This window comes from Crocodylus porosus, unplaced genomic scaffold (genome assembly GCF_001723895.1).
Source record: "Crocodylus porosus isolate Cpor-Errol unplaced genomic scaffold, CroPor_comp1, whole genome shotgun sequence".
Lineage (NCBI taxonomy): Eukaryota > Metazoa > Chordata > Crocodylia > Crocodylidae > Crocodylus > Crocodylus porosus.
The window spans coordinates 466,439-488,864 of record NW_017728942.1 but is presented as its reverse complement, the minus strand read 5'-3'; the positions used below and the strand labels follow the sequence as shown (position 1 = coordinate 488,864).

Sequence of the window (22,426 nt, the reverse complement as noted above, 5' to 3'; positions counted from 1 at the left end):
ACTCCCCCGGTGAGCGGGGGCACGGGGCCGGGCGGGGGCACTGGCCGGCGGCTCCTGCGCCTTCCTGCCCCTGCCCTGGGAGCCGGGCGCGGGGCGGTGGCAGGAGCTCGGTCGGGCCCGGGGGTTCTGAGCTGAGGAGGCTGGGAGCCGGCGGGGGGGTTTCTCTTCCTGTGGGGGGGAGGGGCCGAATGTCTGGTTTTCAGGCCAGTTTCTCCCCTCCAGCAAAACCAAGCCTTGCCCGGCCCCAGCACCAGCTCCACGCGGGCAGGGGGTGCCTGGCGCCTGCTCCCTCCGGGCCTGGTGCGCGTGTGGCTGTAGAGACTCTGACAGGACCGTCTTGTTGCTCCTGTGGGGTTTAGGGCTCATCCTGAAGGGACGGGCTGGGGTCCCAGAGCAGGTTCCTTGGTGCCCATGGCGAGAGGAAGCCTGCGGGCAGCATGGTCCAAAGCGGTGCTTCAGTGGCAAACAGTTAATGAAGAGCTGCTGTTAATAATATTAATGTCAAAGAGTTGAAGCTAAGTAGCTGTGCTTGGTCCTTGCAGAGGTTTTGGCGCATAAAGGCGTCTGTTTTTTCTAGATGGAGGTGATGGAAGGAGAGGCTGGATGAGTTTTCAGTAACAAAGCCAGTGCCTCGAGTCAGTGCTCCACCCAACAGAGCCGGAAGAGTAGCGGCTGCCCTAACTGTTTTCCCCTCTTTTATTTCTAATTCCCAACACTTTCCATTCAGGACCCTAGAAACTATGAAACTAGGTGCTGTTGCTAGACAAGACGGTGCCAGCAAAAATATATATGTGGCCTATTCTTGTGTGATGTACTGCTTTGTGACATCAGCCTTCTGGAAGGGAAAGGTTTACATTTATTTTATACATATTTCCCCAATTTTGACACTTCTCACAAATGGAAAAGAGTGTGTGTGTGTGTGTGTGTGTGGATTTTATTTTCTTCCAGAATGATAGGTAAAGGAGTAAACTTTATCGCTGGCAGGTCCAGCTGATGCTCCCTTAATAGACAACTTCAACCTTTGGAAGAGAAATGTATATGGTAGCACTTGTGCTTTGTTTTCCATTGCAGCTTCCAGGACAAAGGCCACAAATGAGCCTGTCAGCTAAACTGTTTTAGCTGAACTGCCAAGGGGGAGACGAGTGAGAGCATGAAGACAAGTTCAGTTACATGTATTAACTCTTTAGTTTCTTGGACCAAGGGTTGGCAATGTGACCCACAGAACCAAAGATCCAGCCTGTAGTGCTGGGGGACCTTCAGCTGCGTGTCGGGGTCAAGGAGTGGGGAGCTGTTTCTGCCCCCCAGTCTGGAGGGTTGGGAGGATGGTGGTGGCAGCGCTAGGTTGGAACACCAAGCTGCCTCCGACCTGAGCTGGGTTCCTGCTTGTGGCTCTGGAAGTTTGCCAGCTGCTGTCTGACACTGTTTAGTGCAAGTCATGTACTTATTTCAGTTCCCACCTCGTTGTTGTTGTTTTGTTTTTTGGTTTTGTTTTTTTTTAAGTTTGCTTTGGAGGGAGGTAGGGGGGTTGTTTTGTTTATTGCTTTGTTACCAGAGCTGAAAAATCAAGTACCTGATGTTCTGATTGCAGCCCAAATCTGAGTGAAGATGAAGAACCTGAGTGAATCTTGGTGTTTCTAGGTTGCTTATACAAAGGAACTTAATTATGCTCCTGTGATTTCAAAGAGACATCCCATCTTTGAGTTTGTAGCTTGGATTATTTCCATAGTCCATGCTTCTAAAACCCTTCCCTGTGTGTTTGTTCTTTATATCATCTTGCTTATTTTGTTCTTGACTGCCCTTTTTGGCACTTTTAAAGGTCCAGTGTTGTATAAATGGAGGCCATTAGTGCTGACTTCCACATTCTTAGTAACGGTTTTTTTCTGATCCAGCTGGACAGGATTAGAGCCATGCTTTTGGGCTTGGAGGTCTACATGAAGGCTTTACTGGTATCCTTGATATGCAAAGTCCTGGAGCTCTGTTCACACACAAAGGTCTCTTGGGATGTGCCAGCAGGTACCTTGGTGTTTCCCCGCAGACAGCTGCTAATTGTTCCTTGTGGACCTATCCATTTAGCTCTTCAGTCAGGGTGCTCCATTTCCTAAGATGAATGTGGGGTTAATTAACTCTTGATACGGATGCCTTGGAGGCCCTTTTAGAGCAGCTCCCACATTGTGACCTTATGCTTCTTTGAAACCCAGTTCTGATAGTACTTTTAATCTGTTGTGCTCTATTTGCATGGTCCTCTCTCACAGGATATATCTGTGAAGCTCAGATGCATCTGCTCTTAACTATGCCCTGGGTCAGATTGTGACATTTTTACCTCTTAAGAACCATTTCTTTAAAACTCTTTGACTTGTGAGAAGAGTACATCCTGGGTGTGCTATGTTGCCCTCTGTGCTGGAGGATAAAAAAATGCCTTGGTTGTCTTGGAGACCGTGGAGCACCCTGTTTCTTTACTGCTGCAGCTCTGTATACAGTTCAGTAAGGCTTGCCCTGATACTTCAAGAATCCAACTGGGCAATCTGTTGCAGAAATTGTCACTAATTGCCTTTGTCTTTGGTTCTACACAGAGTGTCCTTTACTGATGCCAAATGTCTGCCACAGATGCACTTGATTTGGCACTGAATACCATTTTAATAGGATAGGTAGCCAAGGTGAGGTACCAGCTGAACAGGAGCTGTACCTATTTGGAGCTTTTCAGGTCCCTAAATCCCCTTATGGATCTGGTCCTTAATATCTTTGTCTTGAATTCAGCATCTCTCAGTTAATATGCTGTGGCTGAGTTCCAGTCAGGTGATGATCTGACTCTTCTTGGGTTGTAATTCTATCCTGAGACATGTGCTTCTTCTCTGTACATGTCATGAGTGAGCTTTTGTTTTGGTGTGAAATACTGTAGTAAGTTGTAGTTGTGAAACGCACAATCTTGGCACTCACTCTTTGCCTGCAGTTGCAGCATAATTGCTAGAGAGTTTTCATAGGATTAAATGCTCTGCATGGGTCTGGGAACCAAGACTCCTGGATGTAATTGTTGCATACTTTTTGGATGGAAGTAAACCATCCTGTCATATAAGGTGAGGATAATAATGCCTTGTGAGTTCACTGGGGCAGGGTAGAGAGTGGGGGATTAACTCAAATGAAAATCCTAGTGAAATCTAAAAAGGTCCTAGCATTAACACAGGCTGGCAAATTGACTTGAAGACTGCCATGCCCTGTAATTGTTTAGCAGGTTGAATTAGTTAAATGATGGGTGAGGAGGAGCCTGACTCTTTTAAAGTTCAATTTGTGTGAGAACCACAAGCTGCCATGTTGCGGCTAACTTGTGCCCCCTCCCAACAATACACCTATTTCTCTTCCTTGGGGAAGGAAGAACCTCAAAGGTGTGAGGATTGATTGATTATTTATTTATTTATTTTATTCTTAAAGAGATCTGAGTTGCCTGTAAAAGCAGCTCTGATGTGGATACAGGAATACCAGGGGACTTGCTTTGATGCACACTTCTATTTTTTAATGTGTTGAATGGAACCTGCATATAATAAATCTAATATAACGAGATGCTACAGTGTGTTTCTAGGTAAAATTTTGGGTGATGGAAGTCATTTGATCTTCAGTCTCTTTTTTTTTTTTTTAGGTACCTGCATTAGGTTTTTAATAAACCAGTAATGCATCGTTGGCTACTAAATGGGCAGCTTGAGCAGAAATTCATTTAACTGACAAGATCTAATGTTATAGACAGATTCATGATCGTTCTTAAAGAGATGTGAGGGAGGAAAGGGTCTTTGATCCCTTTCAGTTAGAGGAATCTTGGAATGATTCATCCGTTGAAGGCTCAAGTTTGAAGTTCTGACAACGGTGGAAATGTGCAGTAGACATCAGTGTAGAGACTGCTGCTTTTGCCCACAGGGAGAAGGTGTGGTAACTGTAGAAGAGTGGTCAGGTTTACTTAAACAAACAAGCTAGGAAATTTGTTAACGAAACTGCAGTAAACACCGTAACTTGCCTTACAGTAAGTTGTTTGTATAGTCATAATATTAGTTCTCCAGTAATGGTGTAGAGAAGTAGAATGCCACAGGTATTTCGTAGCATATTCATTCCTCGCCATTCCACTAAATGAAGTCCTGCAACATAATTTCTGAAGAAGTAGTAAAGGAAACTGAATTTTTCAGGGAATAGAAAACCACTGTACTGTATCTTCTTGGGTTGTAAATCACTGTAACATTTATTACAACATTTCTTCTTGTCAACAGGGAAAAGACTGCAAGAATGGATCTGTGTCATTTTATGCTTCTCTCTTATTTCTTTCAACTTCTACAATCTCCTCTGCTACTTGAGACTGGAGCATATGACCTCTGTTATTGTTGGGATATGTAAGTAGAAACTCTTCATGTTAAGTAATTGAACACAGTAGCAAATGCATTTTGGTGAACCAGGGGAGGCATTATGGAGCTAGAGTCCGATATGATTACAAGTGTTTGTCTCCTAGTCTTGAAATATGTTTGACCATGTGCAACTAAATAGTCAGCATAGGGTGTAGCTTGAGACTCAAAATCATCATAGCCTTGTGACTTCATTTCCAGCTCCTTCCCCAAGTTAAGTGCTTTGGGGCTGTATATAAGAATAACTCATATATTTTATTGTCCTGCCCCAATGTCTTATTTATTTGCCATAATTGCAGATACTAGAATGTATTCAAAAGACAAATGGCTGGATTACAGAACTGCCAGTTATTTTATTTGCTTGAATACCTAGTGGGTAAAGTGTGTGGGATAGTTCTAAAGAAGGCTACAAAAATGTATCTTTTTGGGGGTTTTGTCTTTTTTTAATTTATTGGACAGCTGTCTAACTTAGAATTTTGGTCATACATAACTGTAGAGCATGAAAGAAGGCATTTTGTTGAAAAGACTGCATGTTACAGTTGTAGAAATAAGGAAATTTCTAAAGGTTTTTTTTTCTTTTTTTAAATGTGAAGCCTGGCCTTTGCCCTCAAAATGTTGGCTGCATTTTTATCATGTACCCAAGATCACAGGAAAGATTGATTACAACAAAGGAACTGAAAATAAAGGAATATGACTTTTGATCTCTTTTATTAGACTGGCTGGAAACAGCACCTAGATTTGGAAACTGAGAAACAAATTTGAATCCAAGTCAACAAGCCAGACTCTCTTGCACCTCTGGAGTGGCACAAAAGTACCAGAGTGCAAATGGGCCTGAAACTGACTAGATCTTTCTTGTTGAGATGAAGAGCCCTGCTTGGGCAAGTCCCTGATGCAACCTTGCTATGCCTCCTATTATGGGAAAGGGAAAAGAGAATTAATGTGTGGGGAGAAGGATTGTTAATGGACTATTTCTGTACTCTGAATCCTGCCTGGTCAGCTGCCCTTCAAGTTCTTTGAACTTTAATGGAACTCCTGAGGAGCCAACCTGAGAACTGAGGACTGCTTCAGTGCTCAGTGGCTCCGATGAATTTCTCTGCTGCTTTAGGCACCTTTTTTAAATGCACTGAGCTCTACTGGTGCAGTATGAAATTGGCTTAGCAGACCCTGCTTCACAGAATGGAAGTGAAACCATGGTAGAGGACTTCTTTGGCCCCTTCCCCCTTCCTCCCCATGAGATTCTTCAGCTGTCCTTTTAACATGCTTGGGGTCCTTGGACAACACAGAGGAGAGGTGTGCGTTCTACCTTGGCCTATTAAAACCTTGTGTAAAGAGGATGGGAATCCCAGTAATTATTTAGTATGGTCAGGGTTGCTCATTTTAGATATCCAGCTTTTGCTGTCTTTGTGCTATCACTTCCTATGGCTTGCTCCTAACCTGAGCAGTGAGACTGCTTGGCTAGGCCTTGGTGGCTTGTAAGCAGGCTCATGTTTTTTGGCTGGGGTGTATGGATTGTTCTCTCTGTCTCTTATGAACTATTCCACCCAAGTTCCTTGACTGTTAGAACATTCTTTTCTTCCCTTCTCCACTCCTCGCTTAAGAGTGTTAAGTGAAGGATTTTTCATATAAGAATTGCCTCATGATAAAGAACATATGTGGGGGAGAGACTTGTTGATGATATTTAGCCCATGTTATCTGTTTGCAGCTGGCTTTCCTAGCAGTTAACAGTTTTATGCAAGCCTGAGCCCTATGTTTTCCTGGTTACCAGCTTAACTGATAAGGTAGCCAATTCACTGATAAAGCTATTTAAATAGCAGTGGATAATTAAAGTAGCAGAATTTGGATTCTGTGCAAACAAAGTAGTGTGGAAAATTGGCTGACTGCTTATTGCAGCTGGTCTTTTGAAGTAATAAAAATGTCATATACCACCTTTTTGTTTGTTTGCTGTTTCATCACACTGTTCCTCTGTATAGTGGGGAAATGATAGCAACACTTTATCCAGATGTCTGATTTTTCCAGATGAACTTTGGAAAGATGGAGAGCTTGTGAACGCATCTCTCGTTCTCAAGCCTGTTCTCACGGAGCCCACCTAATACTGGGTGGGAAGCTGATCTGTTGGTTGCAGGTTATAAGATGAATTTGCTTAAAAGATGGGTGGCTAATTTATAATATGCTTCTTGCTTGGGATAAAGCAAATGCCAGTTAATTACCTCTGAAATATTTGCTTTGAAGTGCTATTTTGTATGTGATTGTATGGAATAGCAGTAATGTTGCAAGGAGAAATCTGCTGGTCCTAGAGTCTGAAACTGCATGTTTCCTGATACTTTGTCTGGCCCTTTGAAGTCTTCCACCTCCCCTTACCTGTACCATGCATAGTGCTGTGTACGCTGTTGCCAGTACAGCAAGTCTTTCGTTTGGTCCAAGCCTCGTTGCCTTTGTAAGCAGCCTAATTTCTGAGTCTCTCTTGTTCTCCAGCCTCATCCTCCTTCCACTAAGCCTCCACTGTGCATCTGTTTGCCAGAGGTGCTAAATGGCCAGTTGCTATCCTTTCCTTTCAGAGCTTTAAAGGACAAGCAAAATCCATTTTTTTTATTTTTTACCCTTGAACTTGTTTAAGATGAATAAGTGAGCACTGATATACAAGATGCACTTCAGACACTTTGAGTCTGGATCTTTTATGTTCTGGCTGTGATGCAGGCAGTTGCTTCTTATCTGATGTAGGCCTACTCTTTGCTTCAGAAGCCACCTCACATGGCACACTGTAGTATGCTATGCTGAATTACCTCTTCCTGCATGTGTTGAGGTCTAGAGCTGTGTCTTTCTTTCCTGTTTCCAATGTAGTGGTTCACCATGAGTTGAGAGGGAATCATTGCTGAGGGGGACTGAGCACAATGGGCACCATATATTATTCAGATGTGCTGCACTAACCTAACCTTGTGGTAGATTTCCATCAGCAATTGCTCAATATGGGTGAGGTGTTTCATAGCTGTGTTCAGTGTTGGCCTCATTCAATCAACTTCATAGTTGGTTTCCATTATTCAGATTCTGCTTCTGGAGTGGTTTAATGATGGGCAGTGTGTCTTAATGAGGTTTTATTGCATTTGAATATAGGATGAGGTGCTTCCCCATGCTGATGGGGGGCAGGGGGGAACACCATGTCTTATTTGTCTGTTTGCTGTACAGATCTCAATGTAAGTTGTGTGGGCACAGCCCACACAACACTTCCTGTGTAGCCATTTAATAGAATGTCATGTGGGTTGCAGCAGTGTGCTGGTTGGCCCACATGTAGCCTGTGGGTTGAGAACCACTAAAATACACTAGTATTAACTTAGTTTTTGGAATTTAGGTGCTACTTAATTCCTAAGCTCATAGAAGGGAGTCTTTTGAGTCCAGTGAGTCTGGTTTTTTTGAGAACTGCTGCTGTAATATGCAAAAACCTGACGCACACATGCAGAGGAATAATGCTTTAAAATAGGCATTTGTCTTGGCTTGGGGGAAAAAATTCCCTGGTCCAAGCTGGTGTGCAGCTCTGCAGTCATCTGCATTATGGAGAGTGGGTGGATATGTCTGAGCATACTGCAGTTCCGGTGAAAGGCATTCTGTATAGAAGTGACTTGAAAATCGGAAGTCCTGTGCACACCAAAGCAGGCACTAGTTTTAATTCTGTCCCTGTTGTCACACCGTCAGACCTCACCCTGCTTGTGTATCCACAAGGACTTGACTAAGACTGTTCTCTCTAAACCAGTGGTCTCCAAACTTTTTGATCACGCACCCTATCAGTAAAAAATTTTTGAGCACCCCCCCCACCAATATATGTATGTTTATATAAATATAAATAGAAGTTCTAATAATTTTCTTCCTGCACCCCAACAGATTGTCTTGCACACACCCCACTTTGGATCACTGCTCTAAACCACAGACTTTGCTGTACCTGACCATGCATCTCCAAGACCCTGCCCTGCTTCATGCATGCTCCCTGTTCCTTCTCTCCCACTAAAAACAATGTAGCCCTGCCACCAAGTGCAGAGGACCAGCTAGTTAGCACTTGATCACTGCCCCCCTGTACTATGAAGCATGCTGTAGCATGCACAGTATTGTATACACTCCTTCCACATGCTGTATACTTTGTACAGTACATATATCAAACCTCAGATGAACACCATGGCAGTGTTGTGCACATGCAGCTGTTTCATTTCATCCCTTTGGTCTGAAAAGTCTGTGACGTACATTCACTTACCTCAATCCCCAAGACAGCCCATCTGAGTAAATCATGCTCCCCTTAGCCCTAAATCTTATTGCCTGACTCTGGCTGTTCCGCAAAATTTAAGTCATAATTCCAGTTGCAAGCCCTGTATCGCAATCCATGGTCTCTATTACAGCCTGAAGGTGTTCAGTGAAACCTTGTTAACAGTTAAGCTCTAACAGGCAACAGATGGCTGTTAACCCACTTTAATTTTGTCTAAGAGAATATAGGTCCTGAAGTCAGTCGTGTGGCTTGCTTCATATTAGAATGACTACCCTAATTGCTAGTCCCTTGTTCAAATTGATGTAAAAGAGGGAAAGCTCTTTTTTCATGAGGCTGCTGTTAGATCCATTCTCTTTTTTTCCTCCAAAAGTGGCCAGAGGGTTATGCTGTCATGTGAGAGCCATCTCCTTCCCTGCCTCTGGCTCCTAGTGTCAGGACAGACCAAAGAGCTATACAGTGAATATTTTAAAAGTGTTGACTGCCAGAATACACACCTTGAATATGATGTCCCTGAGGCTCACCTCAGCCAGTATTTCTCCTTCCATTAGGTATAGCAACTAGACTAATCTCTTGGACATTCCTGTTGGAAAACAAGAGCTGAGTCTCATGGGGGCAGGGATACAGATTTTTGGGGAGCTGGGGGCTGGAGGAGATGTCTGGCTAAAAGAAGCAAATTCTCAAGGAACATCGTGGCTCCTAGGCCCTGAAAGGTGCAGGCTCTGGCCCAGACTCCATAGATGTGGAGCAATTCTTCACTCTGGTGCTTGGATGTATAGGTCCTCTCTTCTGTTGGCACTAGATAATTGAGCTTAATTTTGCTCATGAACTGGAAGTGCATCCCCAATGCTGTTCTTCTATCTAGTTGTTTGTGCACAGAAGGAACTTGCTGTGACTGTGAAGGCTGGGATAACAAAGAGAGGTCTGTTTGATTGTAATGTCATTTAGCAGCCTTCTTTAAAGGGACAGCATGAATTCCTGGGGGAAATCTAGTAAGCCCATTAGTAAGAGGCATACATTAATATTCTATTTCTAACCCCTGCACATATAGCACCACTGAAGTGCTGCTGCCCTTGGGCAGAGGGTGCTGCTTAAGGCTGCAGGAAGGAAGGAGTGTTGGACAAATACTGACCATGTGCAGAAAGCTGTGAGCTCTTGAGGATTTTATGCTTGTGCAAAAGATAGGCTTAGTAAACTGTTAGGACCTGAAAGAACAAAGCTGACACTGCTTAATTAGAACCAGAGATCCCAGGGAATCTAAGACTGGGAGGTGGGAGGATTAGCTCACCAAGCCACACTCAGTGAAGTGCTCAGACTTTAACAAAGGAAGGCATCTCCTGTATTTCTCTTGCAATGGCTCTGGTTTATTATACTCTGCTCTAGGGTCCCTCTGCTGTGAACACTCCTATCATCAAGCACTATCGGACATAGTTTTACAGGCAGTGGCATGTCTGATGCATTATAGTAGAATAGTGCTCATAGCAGCACCCTCCATTTGGCAGCCACTTCCTAGTTGTGCACATTAGCATGTTGGGAACGTCTCAAATGCTTCTGGCCCATCGGCTTCTCCAGCTGACAGGCTTATTGAAAGCAAGTCACATTTCAGTGGCTTTTTTTGGCTGTTTTGACTTTTTTTTGTTTTGTCCTTGCTGCTTCCCTATCCTTCCCCTCTCCTCCCTTCCCCCTGAAGCTTGATGCGATAGTGGCTGTTCAGACCTTTTCTCTAATAGATGTAGATGTAGAAGTCTACATCTATTAGCAACTCCTATGGCTGCTTCTTGGAATCTGTCTGGCTTCCCTGCTAACCTTCCTAAGCTACAGGATCTTCCCCCAGCCCTTTTTGAGTAGTCCTTCCCTTCTTTGGTTCTTTTTCTAGTCTGCAAGTCTTATTTTGGCAGACAAGCTTGTGTCTCTAGATGTCATGGTGGCTCCTTTTTCAAAGGAAGCAGCATCCCCAAAGGTGGTTCCACTTTCTTTATGAGTCCTTGTACTGAAGTGAATGAAACTCCCCCATGCAAGCTGCTTAGTGTGGGCTTCCAAGAACTCAGAGGTCTGCTGAGTCATCCCTTTCCTTAGGCCCCCAGTACTATAAGGTTCCCTGTTGCTGTTTGCATCTGGTCTTCTTCCCCCACACTTCTGGGGGTGGGAGGAGCGTTCTCTCTCTCCTTCATAGTTTACACCTGCAAGGGGATATTTGAGAGAAGGTATATTCTCTGGCTTTTTTTTTTCTAGTAGGCCCTGTGGTTTTCTCTGTAGGCTTTGTGTTGGGCCAAGTGGAACAATGATTGCTCCTATAAAATAGGGAAGTGGGGGAGAGGGGCTAGGTCTTAGCCAAGCATGTCTGGGAAGGAGTGTCAACTAGGTAGTGCGTTTCCTTCTGGGAAACCAGGACATCCAAGTTCTAACTCTGGTTGACTGACTTGTTGCATGTCCTTGGGTGAGGGCTAACTACTTGCTTCCCTCTATGTAACTCTCGTCTTTAAAGAGTGTTGAGATCCTTGGATGGAAGGTGCTATAGAATGGAGAAGGCAATCCTAGGAACTGGAAGTACTGTTGACAGTTTATTCATTCAGTGCCTTTTATTCAAAGGCTGTGGCAAACACGTGGCATCCAAAGCCATTTGAAAGTAGCTTTTAGTTCAGTAAATCTTTCCTACTTGCTAGTGACAGGATTCTTCTCCTGTTTATGCTTCAGCTGTTGAGTGAGCTGTAGGAGGCTTCAGCCTAAACTACCTGATTTTAATAGTGGTGTAGGAAAGGGGCTATAATCTATCCAGATTCAGCCTGAATTGGGGACAGTGATTCAATTCAGATCACTGTCCCCAGTTTTTAATTTGGCCAAATCTGAAGACTTGATGCTGACTCAGTATCAGCAATTTGGCCACGGACGCACCTTTTAAATGTTTTTTTTTTTCTACATACCTCAAGGTACCAGGTACAGTTTGTGAATGCTGTGATGTTGGGGCAGATGGAGCATCCCACAGTATGGGGGGGGGTGTGCCTCCCCGACACAGGAGGCACCAGTTGCCGAGCTGGGGGGGAGGGGCGCCCCCGCATGCTCCCTGGCGGACCCAGAAGTGCTTCTGGTCCACTTCTGGGCCTGCTGCTGAGTGTGCTGGGGAGCCCCCCGTATGGGACACTCCATCCACCCCAACATCACAGTATTCCCAAGCCACCTGGTACCTTGAGGCATGTAGAAAAAAACACTTAAAGCTGTGTCTATATATCCAAATTGCTGATTTTTAAAGTGTCTCCTGATTCAATTCAGAGATTCCGAGAGCCACTGAATTGGGCCAAGTCTCTGCTAATCAAACTGAATCTGGGGCCAAAGCTTTGCACAGCCCTACTGATTAATTGGCTAAATTTTGCCAGTAAACTGTTTCACTTTCTGTTGGAGTTATTGTGTGTGGTGTGTGTTATGCCTGTTCATGGCTGACAGGCTACAGGCCCTATGTAAGAACTTCAGCTAGTGGGTTCCAGACCTCTACTGAAACTTCCTTTTTCTACCTGAAACTGCTATACTTCTTGCCCCTTCCCCCCATGCTTGCTAACTTGCCAGATCTGACCATCAGCAAGACTTCCTGCCCTGCAGGCTTGGAGGCAGCCTGTTTTGACTAAATAGGTTCAGCAAACATCGTTCCTTTTGCTGTAGTTCTTCAGTGGCCTTGTCCTTCCTTGACAAGTGAGTCAGAGTATGCATTTGAATTGCCAGCTACAGGCTTATCTCTGACTGTACTAGCCCTCACCTGATTTCTGAAATATTTCTGTACATTTTGCACCACCCTACAAAGACTTGCTGTTGTTTTTAAGCTAACTAGAATAACAAACTCTCTCAAGCTCACCAGCAGGATCTGGTGAGCGTTGGTCACCTGACAGTTATAGCTTCAATTTTGGGAGGGTTAGAGACTTTGTTTTCTTAAAAACAAGCAAACAAACAAAAACCCAGCAACTCCACACTTTATATGATTCTCTCCAAGTGAAAGCTGTGTCCTTGGCATAAATTCCAAGGACTACTAATGTGCAAAGCAGGCCCTGGATGGGACAACCTGTAGTGCACATCTTTTTAGAATAAGGCAAGTATAGAACCACCTTGATTTTAAAATACTGCAGTAAACATGACTTGTATTGCCAAGGGAGCTGACCAACATCAGAGCCTTGCTGCTGTGCTTGGTGCTCTTTCCTTAAAGAGCTTTCAGTCTAAATAGATGAGACCTGCTGGGGGGTGGGGAGAGAGATCACAGTAAAAGCAAGGTGACTGTATGGCAGTAAAATCCATGCTTGTTCTGAGCTCTTGGGGAAAGGGAGAGCTGGAGGATTTTCTAAATTGGTGGTTCTCAGCTGCTTTAGACTTGAAGCACCCTTTGGAAAATGCCAGACCTTAATTTTCACTCCTTTATTTTTTTTGTAGGCAAAAGATAATAGAGAAGTTTGTTGGTTAGAACTCAAAGATTATACCTATGGGTTTCTATTAAAAGTCTCCAGGCTTAGCTTGTGAATCATGCTTATAAACCTAAAAAGTGCTAACTTTGTGCAGCACCCTTGGAAAGATCTCAAGGCATCTCAGGGTGCCATGGCACTTGGCGGGGGGGGGACTGCTGCTCAAAATGGCAAGAAAGCATAGGGGATGAAACAGGGAAAAGTTCCCTGAAATATATACTGTGCATAAGAGCCTGGCTATACTGTACTCATTTAAAGTAATTACAGCTGCACAAATGGGCTGGAGAGTTCATGTGGTATTTGGAAAAGAATAGATTGTTTTTATGTCTTAAAAAAACAAAGTATCTGCTCTTAAGGAAATCCTGCTGGTGCTGAACACAATCCTATTAACCAGACTGCCAAGAGGGTCGATGTAAGCATAGTGATTGGAGCAGGGAGCTAGCCGCTTTAAACCCTAGAGTCATGAGATTTGTCTTGGTCACAAACTGACACTGACATGCCAGACTCGACCTCTGGTTTCTGGGCTAGAAGGCACAATTGCTGTGTTTCCAATCAAATGAATGCATCCCAAAGGGGGCCACATCAGGATTCCGATTGCTCATGGCACTTGAGCACCTCACTTGCTCCCCTGTGTCCCTTGATATCTTGCCTTGGATCACTGGTGAGAGGGTTTGTTTTGTCTCTGCCTAAACCTCTTGAAGGTAGAGGTGGTAGGCACCAGAAAAGAGCTACCTCTTGGTCAGAAGTGGGATGTTGTGGTAGAAGGAAGTCTTCAGATGTTTGGTAGGGCAGATGCTTGCTACTCCCTGCTAAGTAGGAAGTTGGAAACCTTTGCTATGTTTCAAAGTGGGTGACCTGGGTCTTGGAGTTGGTGGGGCAGTTGGAAATTGGGAGAGAGGGAATCTGTCCAGCAAGCCTGTTTTGTGAAAGGGCATAGTTGTGTGTCTCTTGTAAGCAGGTGTTGTATACAAAGTGTCAACTGTGAATCTTAAAAAAAAAAAAAAAATACAGCTAGAACTGGACTATCACAGCTATGTCTGAGTTCAAGCTGTCTGCCTCTCACTTGGTATGAGCCCAAAAGCTTGTCACTCTTCTCTCCTAATAAGATAGTGCCCAAAAAATGAAGAAATTCTTGCCTGGTTTAAGGTTGCAGCAACTCTGACCTTGTCTATGTGACTTTGCCTGTTTAATTGCCTATTAGAAGCCATGTCATGTGTCCCACACACCTTTAGTACACAACTCTGTGTGAAGTGCTTATGCCAAGGGTCAGGCCTGAGGAACATGCTGCCACTAACTCTGTTCAGAAGCATGTGGTATGCCCACACCTCCTTACTTCCTTTGCTCCAATCTACAGATGTCCTTTTGACAGTAGATTGCAAGATTAGTCACAGGACTTAGTCTGACAGGATGTCACGTGACTCCCCAGGATAAAACTTTTTAGCAGCTTTGAGTTGTATCTTATTTGCATGTTACAGTACAGGCAGCATGGAAGTCAGATCAAGCTGAATGGTTTTAAGCAGAGCTGCAGAAGGAGTTGGGATGTATATTGCTTGACAGTTTAAGTTCAGCTCTGCCTTGAGAAACATGAACTTTATTTATCCAATACTGCTCTTTCCTCTGTGTTTAAACTTACTTGCTGAATTTGGCAACATAATTCTCTATTCTACTCGCAGGGCTGACACAACACCCTTTCCTGCAGTTGTATTCTGTTCATTTGTTCATTCATCAGCAAAATTGTAACCTAATTCTGCTGTGGCTAACACCTGTGAGAGCTCACTCAGAGCAATAGGGGCAAAAGTTGATCTGCAGAATGCATAGCTAATGATTACTGTACCTCTGTGGGAAGGAGCTGGCATTTAAAATGTGGTTTAACCTTTTTAAAGCTCTAATTGCCTTTAGACATATCTATTTAAGATGTTCTGTCCTTTTGTTGTACTGCCACTGCTGGGATTAGCAGAAGCCCTTAAACTTGATCCCCTTCATTATAGGGTGAGGTGATTCCTGGCAGAGCAGTCAAAAGGTAAAAGGTCTTTGCTGGGCTGAACTTCTGGACACTTGCACAGCCCTTTAGAAGTGTAATGAGGTGCAGGGCTCCATGGCTGGAACCCAGCTGCAGAGGGTTAAGGGGATAATAGCCTCCCTGACTTGGCTGACCAGAGGTTTGGATCAGAGGTAGCTTAAAAGGGGGACTGCATCGCTGCTCCAGATCTGAAGGAAGTTTAAGTTTAAGGTGTGTGGTGTGTGTGTGGTGTGTGTGTGGTGTGTGTGTGTGTGTGCGCGCGCGCGCTTGTTGGGCTGCTGTGGGGAGGAGACCTGTTTGTTTGCTGGAATGGAAAAACTTGAGGTGTTTCTCTGGTAATCTGGATGTATAATCAAGGGAGTGGCTTTTATAAAGAAACTGGCTCCTGAGTCTGCCTAAGGGAGTGTCAACCCACAACACAAAGTAACTGCTCAATCTTGCAAGCAGCTGGGGATAGGTTTGCTTCCAAGTGACAAAATTAGGTGTCACTAACACAACTTAAGTCTTACTCACTCCTGCAGCCTTACAGCTGAGGGCAAGCAAAACTTGGGGGCATCTGAACCCCAAGCCTCCGGGCTTGGGCCTGCAAGTAGGATGTCCACCAAGGGCTTTGGAAACAGCTGAAGCCCCAGATGGGGATGGAGGATGTTTGCTGGTAGTAAGGCTCTTGTGGTTCTGAACTGACTCTCAGATTTGAAATTTGTTTTAGCTAATTGGGCTTGGAATACTGAAAACTTTAAAATAAATAAACTTATGCTGTATTTAAAAGGGGAGGGGGTCAGCAGCAGCATGCCTTGCTGTAGCTCATGTATTATTGCCCAGAGCTTGGATAGCTGCTTTTGGTGCATAGCTTGTAGGCCAAAACATGAATTTGTGCAAGAAGGGATGAGCTGTACTTGACTGCAGATTCCTGGTGAAGTTTGCATGGCCAACAGTTAAATAAGTAAAAAATCTTTGTATACAGTTTTCCAGAAAGTTAGATATGCATATGCCTCAAAACTGCATACCAGTGAGGAACACAGTCTGCAGAGAAATCTCATTATGGCTTCTGGGGTTTCTTAGCCTTGCTTTCTGGAAGTGCCCTTCTCTTCTCCCCTGCCCCCAGCCTCCCCCAGGTATTAGTGTGTACCTGTAGTTGATAGAGTTTACTGATTCAATTAAGTACTAAATTTACATGCTTGTGGAACTGGTGTGGGAGGGTGATAAAAGGACTTGATGGGGGGAGGGGGGGTTGGGTTTTTTTAATTATTATTTTTTGTACTCGGCCAAAAATAAAGCATCGTAACTACAGTTAGTATGCAAGTCTGTTACACACAGCTTTGAAAGAGTGGGAGGAGAGAAGGGGCAGAAAACACTGAATAGCTTCAATAATTTTAATTTTGGGGAATTAACCTGTTGGTACAGAAATTATTCCATGTTCTGATGCAAGATGGTGGTATCAGGTGATAGAAAATTTTAACAGCTCATCTCAGTCATTTTCATATAAGGCTTTTGTGAATTTGGAATATCAGGGCCTGCCATGTTTCCCTGGAGAAATAATTAAGGTGTCTCTCTCTTAAGGGGGGGCATGCCTAACGTTGTATGTGTTTTTGTTTTGTTTTTCCTTCAAGTTGCTGGTGTTATTACTGCTGACTTTCTATCAGGCTTGGTGCACTGGGGAGCAGATACCTGGGGATCTGTGGAGCTTCCTATAGTTGGAAAGGTTTGAGGCTATATTTTTCCTTAAATTAGAAGCTTTTAAAATTCATTTAAGAAAACTTCCATGTTTTGATGGGAGGACAGATGCAAAATAGGTGTTTATAATAGCAATCTGTTGATTTTTGTCATAACGCTAAAGTTTGGCAAAGGTAAAGGGATAAGTGGACGAAACGCTTGGCATGCTGCTGTTGACAGCTTGCCCTTAATTCTTAGGTAGGCAGTATCGTAGAAAATTAGGGTTGGAAGGGACGGTCATCTAGTCCAACCCCCCTGCTCAAAGCAGGACCATCTCCAACTAGATCATTCTAGCCAGGGCTCTGGGCTAGGCTGTTTAAAAAACAAAAAAAACAAAAAACAAACAAAAACAAAAAAACAACCCCAAGGGTTGGGGATTTCACCACCTCTCTAGGTAGCCTGTTCCAGTACTTCATCACCCTACTAGTGAGCTTTTCCTAATAGTTTCATAGTTTCTAGGGTCGGAAGGGACCTGAGCAGATCATCTAGTCCGACCCCCTGCCATGGCAGGAAAGAATACTGGGGTCAAATGACCCCAGCAAGATGTTCATCTAACCTCCTCTTAAAGACCCCCAGGGTAGGAGCCTGTACCACTTCTCTTGGAAGCTGGTTCCAGACCCTAGCTGCCCTGACTGAAATAGCGCCTCCTGATATCTAACCTAAACCTACCCTCTGCCAGCTTGTGACCGTTATTCCTGGTCACTCCTCGTTATTCCTGGTCACTCCTGGCGGTCCTCGGGGAAACAGTGACTCCCCCAATGCCTGCTGATCCCCCCCCTGACTAGTTTATAACAGGCCATAAGATCCCCCCTCAGCCTTCTCTTTTGGAGGCTGAACAGGCAGTTCAATATCCAACCTAAATTTCCCTTGCTGCAACTGGAGACCATTGCTCCTTATGTCACTTCCCACCACTGAAAAGAGTCCAGCTCCATCTTTTTTGAAACTGCCCTTCAGGTAGTTTAAAGGCTGCTATCAAATCCCCCCTCAGTCTCTTCTTCTGCACACTAAACCCAGTTCCCTCAGCCTTGCCTTATTAGTCATGTGCCCCAACCCCTGAACTATTTTCATTGTCCTCCAGTGGACTCTCTCCAATCTGTCCACATCCTTTCTGTAGTGGGGGGGCCCAAAACTAGATGCAGTACTCCAGATGTGGCTTCACCAGTGCTGAATAGAGGGGAATGATCACTTTCCCTTAATCTGCTAGCATCATTCCTACCAGTGCAGCCTAGTATGCCGTTAGCAACAAGGGCACACTTGACTTATATTCAGCTTGTCCACCGTAACTCCCATGCCCTTTCTACAGAGTTGCTGCTTAGCCGGTTGGTCCCCTGCCTGTAGCGGTGCATGGGATGCTTTCATCCTAAGTGCAGAACTTTGCACATGTCCTTGTTGAACCTCATGAGATCTTTTGGCCCAATCCTCCAATTTGTCTAGGCCGCTTTGAATCCTAGCCCTATCCTCCAGTGTATCCTATTGCTTTCTGTATGTACGTTAGGTAATACGTAAGGTCCTCTAATATAGATATTTTTTGCTTCCTTCTTTTTTTGTGGGTGATGACATTTGCTCTGTTCTTTCAGGCTTTCATCAGACCCTTTAGAGAACATCACATTGACCCCACAGCAATTACGAGGCATGACTTCATAGAGACTAATGGAGACAACTGTATGATGACACTAGTCCCATTGGCAAACATGGCCTACAAATTTGTTTCTCTTTCCCCAGGTAAGTCTCTAACTGGTTTAGACTTCTTACTGGCAGATAAAGTTTGTCCTTGAGAGATGGAAGCATTTAACATGCAATAAAGCTGATAAAAAGTAAAAACTAAAAAAAAAAAAGAAGAACTTTTGAGCGAAAAAGGGAAAGTCTTTGTGGTCTGAAGTGGGCAAATCCCAATTGCCCAGAGGACTCTGTTGGATCATTCCTCTAAAGCTTAGTAAAGAAACTCAGTAAGAACACTAGCTTTGTAAACTTTGTAAGAATGCTAGCTTTGCTGTAAAATTTGCGTAAGTAAGTTGCTTGCATCTCACGCTTTACCAAAAGAATAGACCTGCCAAAATATGGTTAATTGACTAGTGGCAGTCAAATTGTAGAAAGAATTGTCAACAGGTCCAAATAATGCATAGAAGGCACAATTTTTTCCATTAAGAAATGTGTAAAAATAATATTTCTGCGAAGAAATCTACAGAAAAAGTAGGGTGTAATTTTTTTGGTAAAATTGCTATAATCTGTGACCAGTCAAAAAAAAAAAAAAAAAAAGGCAGCTATTTGACTGGTCAACTGACTAGTTTGCCAACCCTGCAAAAAGATGTTTAAATCTAGGGCATTAATGAAGACCTTTTTAAATATAGCTTAAAATCAATTTTACTCTTACAGAGATGTTTAAATTGCAAAGACTATGAATACAGCCTCAAATGCTTGTGCTTAATTGTGCAATAGCTAGTAAATAAAGAGCTTAAGTTACTATTATGCATTGAGTTCAATTTTGGATGATTGTGGCACACCAGTTTTTGTTTTTGTTTTTTCCTTGCCCTGTCGCCTTGTAAAATTTGAGAATGCCTCACAGAATGAATTGTTCATGGCTCAGTGACTCTGGTGTCTGTATCTTACTGCTGAAGCAACATGGCCATGGATTTTGTTAATACCCAAGGTGTCAGCCATTGCTAGGATGTCAGAATTGATGTTGATGGGCATGATAGGCGCATTACTAGTTCCTATTGGGATTTAGGGGCGGGGATCTAAATCCACAATTAAATTGACAAGCATATTTTAAATTCTGTTTTGCAGAAGCACTGTACCAGTCCTGCCCTTGGGAGTGTTATATCTTTGCCCTGGTCATCTTTATAACCTTAACTAACCAGATTCACAAATGGTCTCACACCTACTTTGGTCTGCCTTGCTGGGTCATCTTTCTGCAAGACTGGCATGTCATACTGCCACGGAAACACCACCGAATCCACCATGTGTCTCCCCATGAGACTTATTTCTGTATTACCACTGGTAAGTTGAACTTTGTTTCTTTGAGCAAGCTTCTTGCAATAAACCATAAGTGACAGGTTTTTACAAGTGGTTCCTACATGTAGAGCAATACATATAGAAACCACCTATGAACTGCCACTCTTTTATGGTTCATTGCAAGAAGCTTGCTCAAATTTAGAGGTATCTAGGTATTTAGATATCTAGACCAGTCTCTCTTTTTAGCTTGCCCAAATATTTCAGGCATGGCTTTACTGTTTGAGCCTTCTCCTTTTTCAGTTGCATTGAAATTGGATGTTGCCTAACATCCAGTGCACATGGCTTCATAAGGAAAGCACTAAATGAGGAGCAAGTATGAAGAAGAATAAATATCGCTCTCTTCTTTCACCACATGCTCTTATTCCACAGAGAGCATCACGCTTCATTCACTAAATGCAGTGTGGCATACGGAGACTTTGGGGTGCCTAATTGCTTCATAGCCCGTTCCTGCATTAGACTAGTCTGTTCCTCTTGAAGGCTTAGGACTGGAGATATGGGAGCTATAAGCTTTGGAATTCTTAAATCCAAGGTGGTAATGGCACACATGATCTGCTTTATAAACAAGCCTGCTTTTTAGCTTTGTGGGTCTTTAATAGCCTTCTGTAACAACTGTTAGTCAGCATTTGACTACTTGAAGGTTCAATGACTTGTTTCACAATTAAAGTGAATAACATCCACGGGAGGGCACAAAAAAAATTGCAATACGTAGTTAAATTGTATTAGTAGATGCTGATTTTTTCCTTTTTCCTTTTGTAATAATTAGGCTGGCTGAACTATCCGTTGGAAAAGATTGGCTTTTGGAGATGCTTGGAGAACATTATCCAAGGAGTCACTGGAGAAAAGCCTAGAGCAGATGACATGCACTGGGCTCAGAAAATGAAATGACACTCTTGCCAGCCTTCTGCAGTTCTCATCTTTGTTGCCAATTTTTTTAGGAAAAAAAAAAAAAAGCCATCAGCCAAATTCAAGACTTGCAAAGAAATAACACTCTAAAGCACAAACTAAAAAGTGCTAACAAAGACCGCAATTAAAAAAAACAACACAAACTCATCCTTAAAACGATACTTGAAAAGCAAATGGTTATTTGTCCTGAGCACCTTTTTTTATTTTAGCCATGTCTGCTGATTTATCTTAGAAAATATTTCGTCATTGAGTCTCATAAAAGCCATCAGGCAAGCCAGAGAAGAAGACTATGTGCTGTCACTTGCAGTTTAATATCGGTGGCTCAATAAACGTGTTGTATCAACATTGTTTAACATGTCCGAAGTAGCTTGTTGCCTAAGACCTATCCGGGGAATAGCGAAGGTACCTTGTTGCTGTGTTCTAGGTGGTTCCATCCAATATGCTGCATGAAAACAGTGTGGTGGAGTACTGGAAGTCTATAAAAACAAACAAAACTGTTTTGATGCGTTTAGTGGTTGGTAAATCTAGCATTTCCATCTTCACAATCATGTTCAATTGTATTGATGTGGTGTGGAACAGACTCTTTGAGAAGCCCATTTTGCCCGTGGGCAAAGGATCCTTAAGTGTCTTCAGTTTCCTTTTAAAAATAAAATTGTTCTAACTTTTTATGTGGAATTGAGCAAACCATTCTGTATAAGCCTTCAACATAAAATAGATCTCTGAGGAGAGGGAGGGCATGCTATTTGTATAAACACACAAGCTTGCATTAGTTCATTTGGACTGCTCATTTGATAGCCTTTCTACCAAGTGTTCCCTGCCCAGTAATCAATGGTTAAAATAGATCTAGCAATGGGTACATCTGCAAATAGCTGTATTCAAGAGCTAAAGATATCAAATTTAACATTTCCCTTCTAGAGATAATGGGTGGGGGGGGGTTGTTCTTGTTTTCTTTTTTTTTTCCTAGGTGCTTGCTTGTTTGTGTAAATAATATAAAGCCTTAATCTCTTTTGGTGTAATATGGAATAATATTTTAACGTGATATTTTGAATGTGTGTATATATATATTTATAACAAAGGAATCGGATAATACTAATCATGTTTGTTAAGACCTGTTGCCATTCTTTATTCATAGTATCCTCAACATATTTAGCATGAAGAATGTTAGCTTCTGCAAGGTTAGTGATTTGACCACTTATCCAGTAATCTGAAATGACAAAGTCTTGCACTTCGTTATTTTTGTTTAGTATGCAGTCATTAAATACATGAACGTAAGGGTAGGCTGTATTGCAAAAGGAACATTCATTTCTACCACTATCTGGAAATGCCTTCAGTATTGATCTTGTAATAGGATTCGTGAGAGTGAATCCCTGTGCCCCTGCTGAAATCACAAGTGAAATGTACCCTTACTCATAAAACAACAATTTACTGACACCAAGCAGCTGCATCACTCAGCCTGTATTTAACTACACTGTGGTATACTTCTAAATGCATTAGAAGGAAATAAACACCTGCCTCTAAATGAGAAGGTACTTCTTCCTAAGCCAAGCATAAAGGTCATATTTGTGTCTTTTTTTTTTTTGAGCTGAGGATTCTAGTCACCACTGAGTCTTTCATAGACAACAGGGCAGGAAGGGACTTCGGGAGATCGAGTCCAGCCCCCTGCCCAAAGGGCAGGAAGTCAGCTGGGGTCATAGGATCCCAGCAAGATAAGCATCCAATTTACTCTTGA

General features: G+C 43.1%; 1 protein-coding gene across 1 annotated transcript; it reads left to right on the top strand.

The window, feature by feature from the left end:
• Positions 1-3,243: 3,243 nt before the first annotated feature.
• LOC109318701 (transmembrane protein 189-like) lies at positions 3,244-21,363 on the top strand. Its single transcript, XM_019548081.1, has 6 exons — positions 3,244-3,247; positions 4,245-4,364; positions 16,680-16,771; positions 18,360-18,504; positions 19,567-19,779; positions 20,558-21,363. Exons 1-6 carry the CDS (start codon positions 3,244-3,246, stop codon positions 20,677-20,679), a joined length of 696 nt encoding a protein of 231 aa, XP_019403626.1. The 3' UTR covers positions 20,680-21,363.
• The last annotated feature ends 1,063 nt before the right edge of the window (positions 21,364-22,426 follow it).

Coding starts and splice junctions, on each gene's coding strand:
- LOC109318701 (XM_019548081.1), top strand. Junction 4,365..16,679: donor CTCTGTTATTGTTGGGATAT/GTAAGTAGAAAC, acceptor TTTTCCTTCAAG/TTGCTGGTGTTATTACTGCT. Junction 16,772..18,359: donor AGCTTCCTATAGTTGGAAAG/GTTTGAGGCTAT, acceptor CTGTTCTTTCAG/GCTTTCATCAGACCCTTTAG.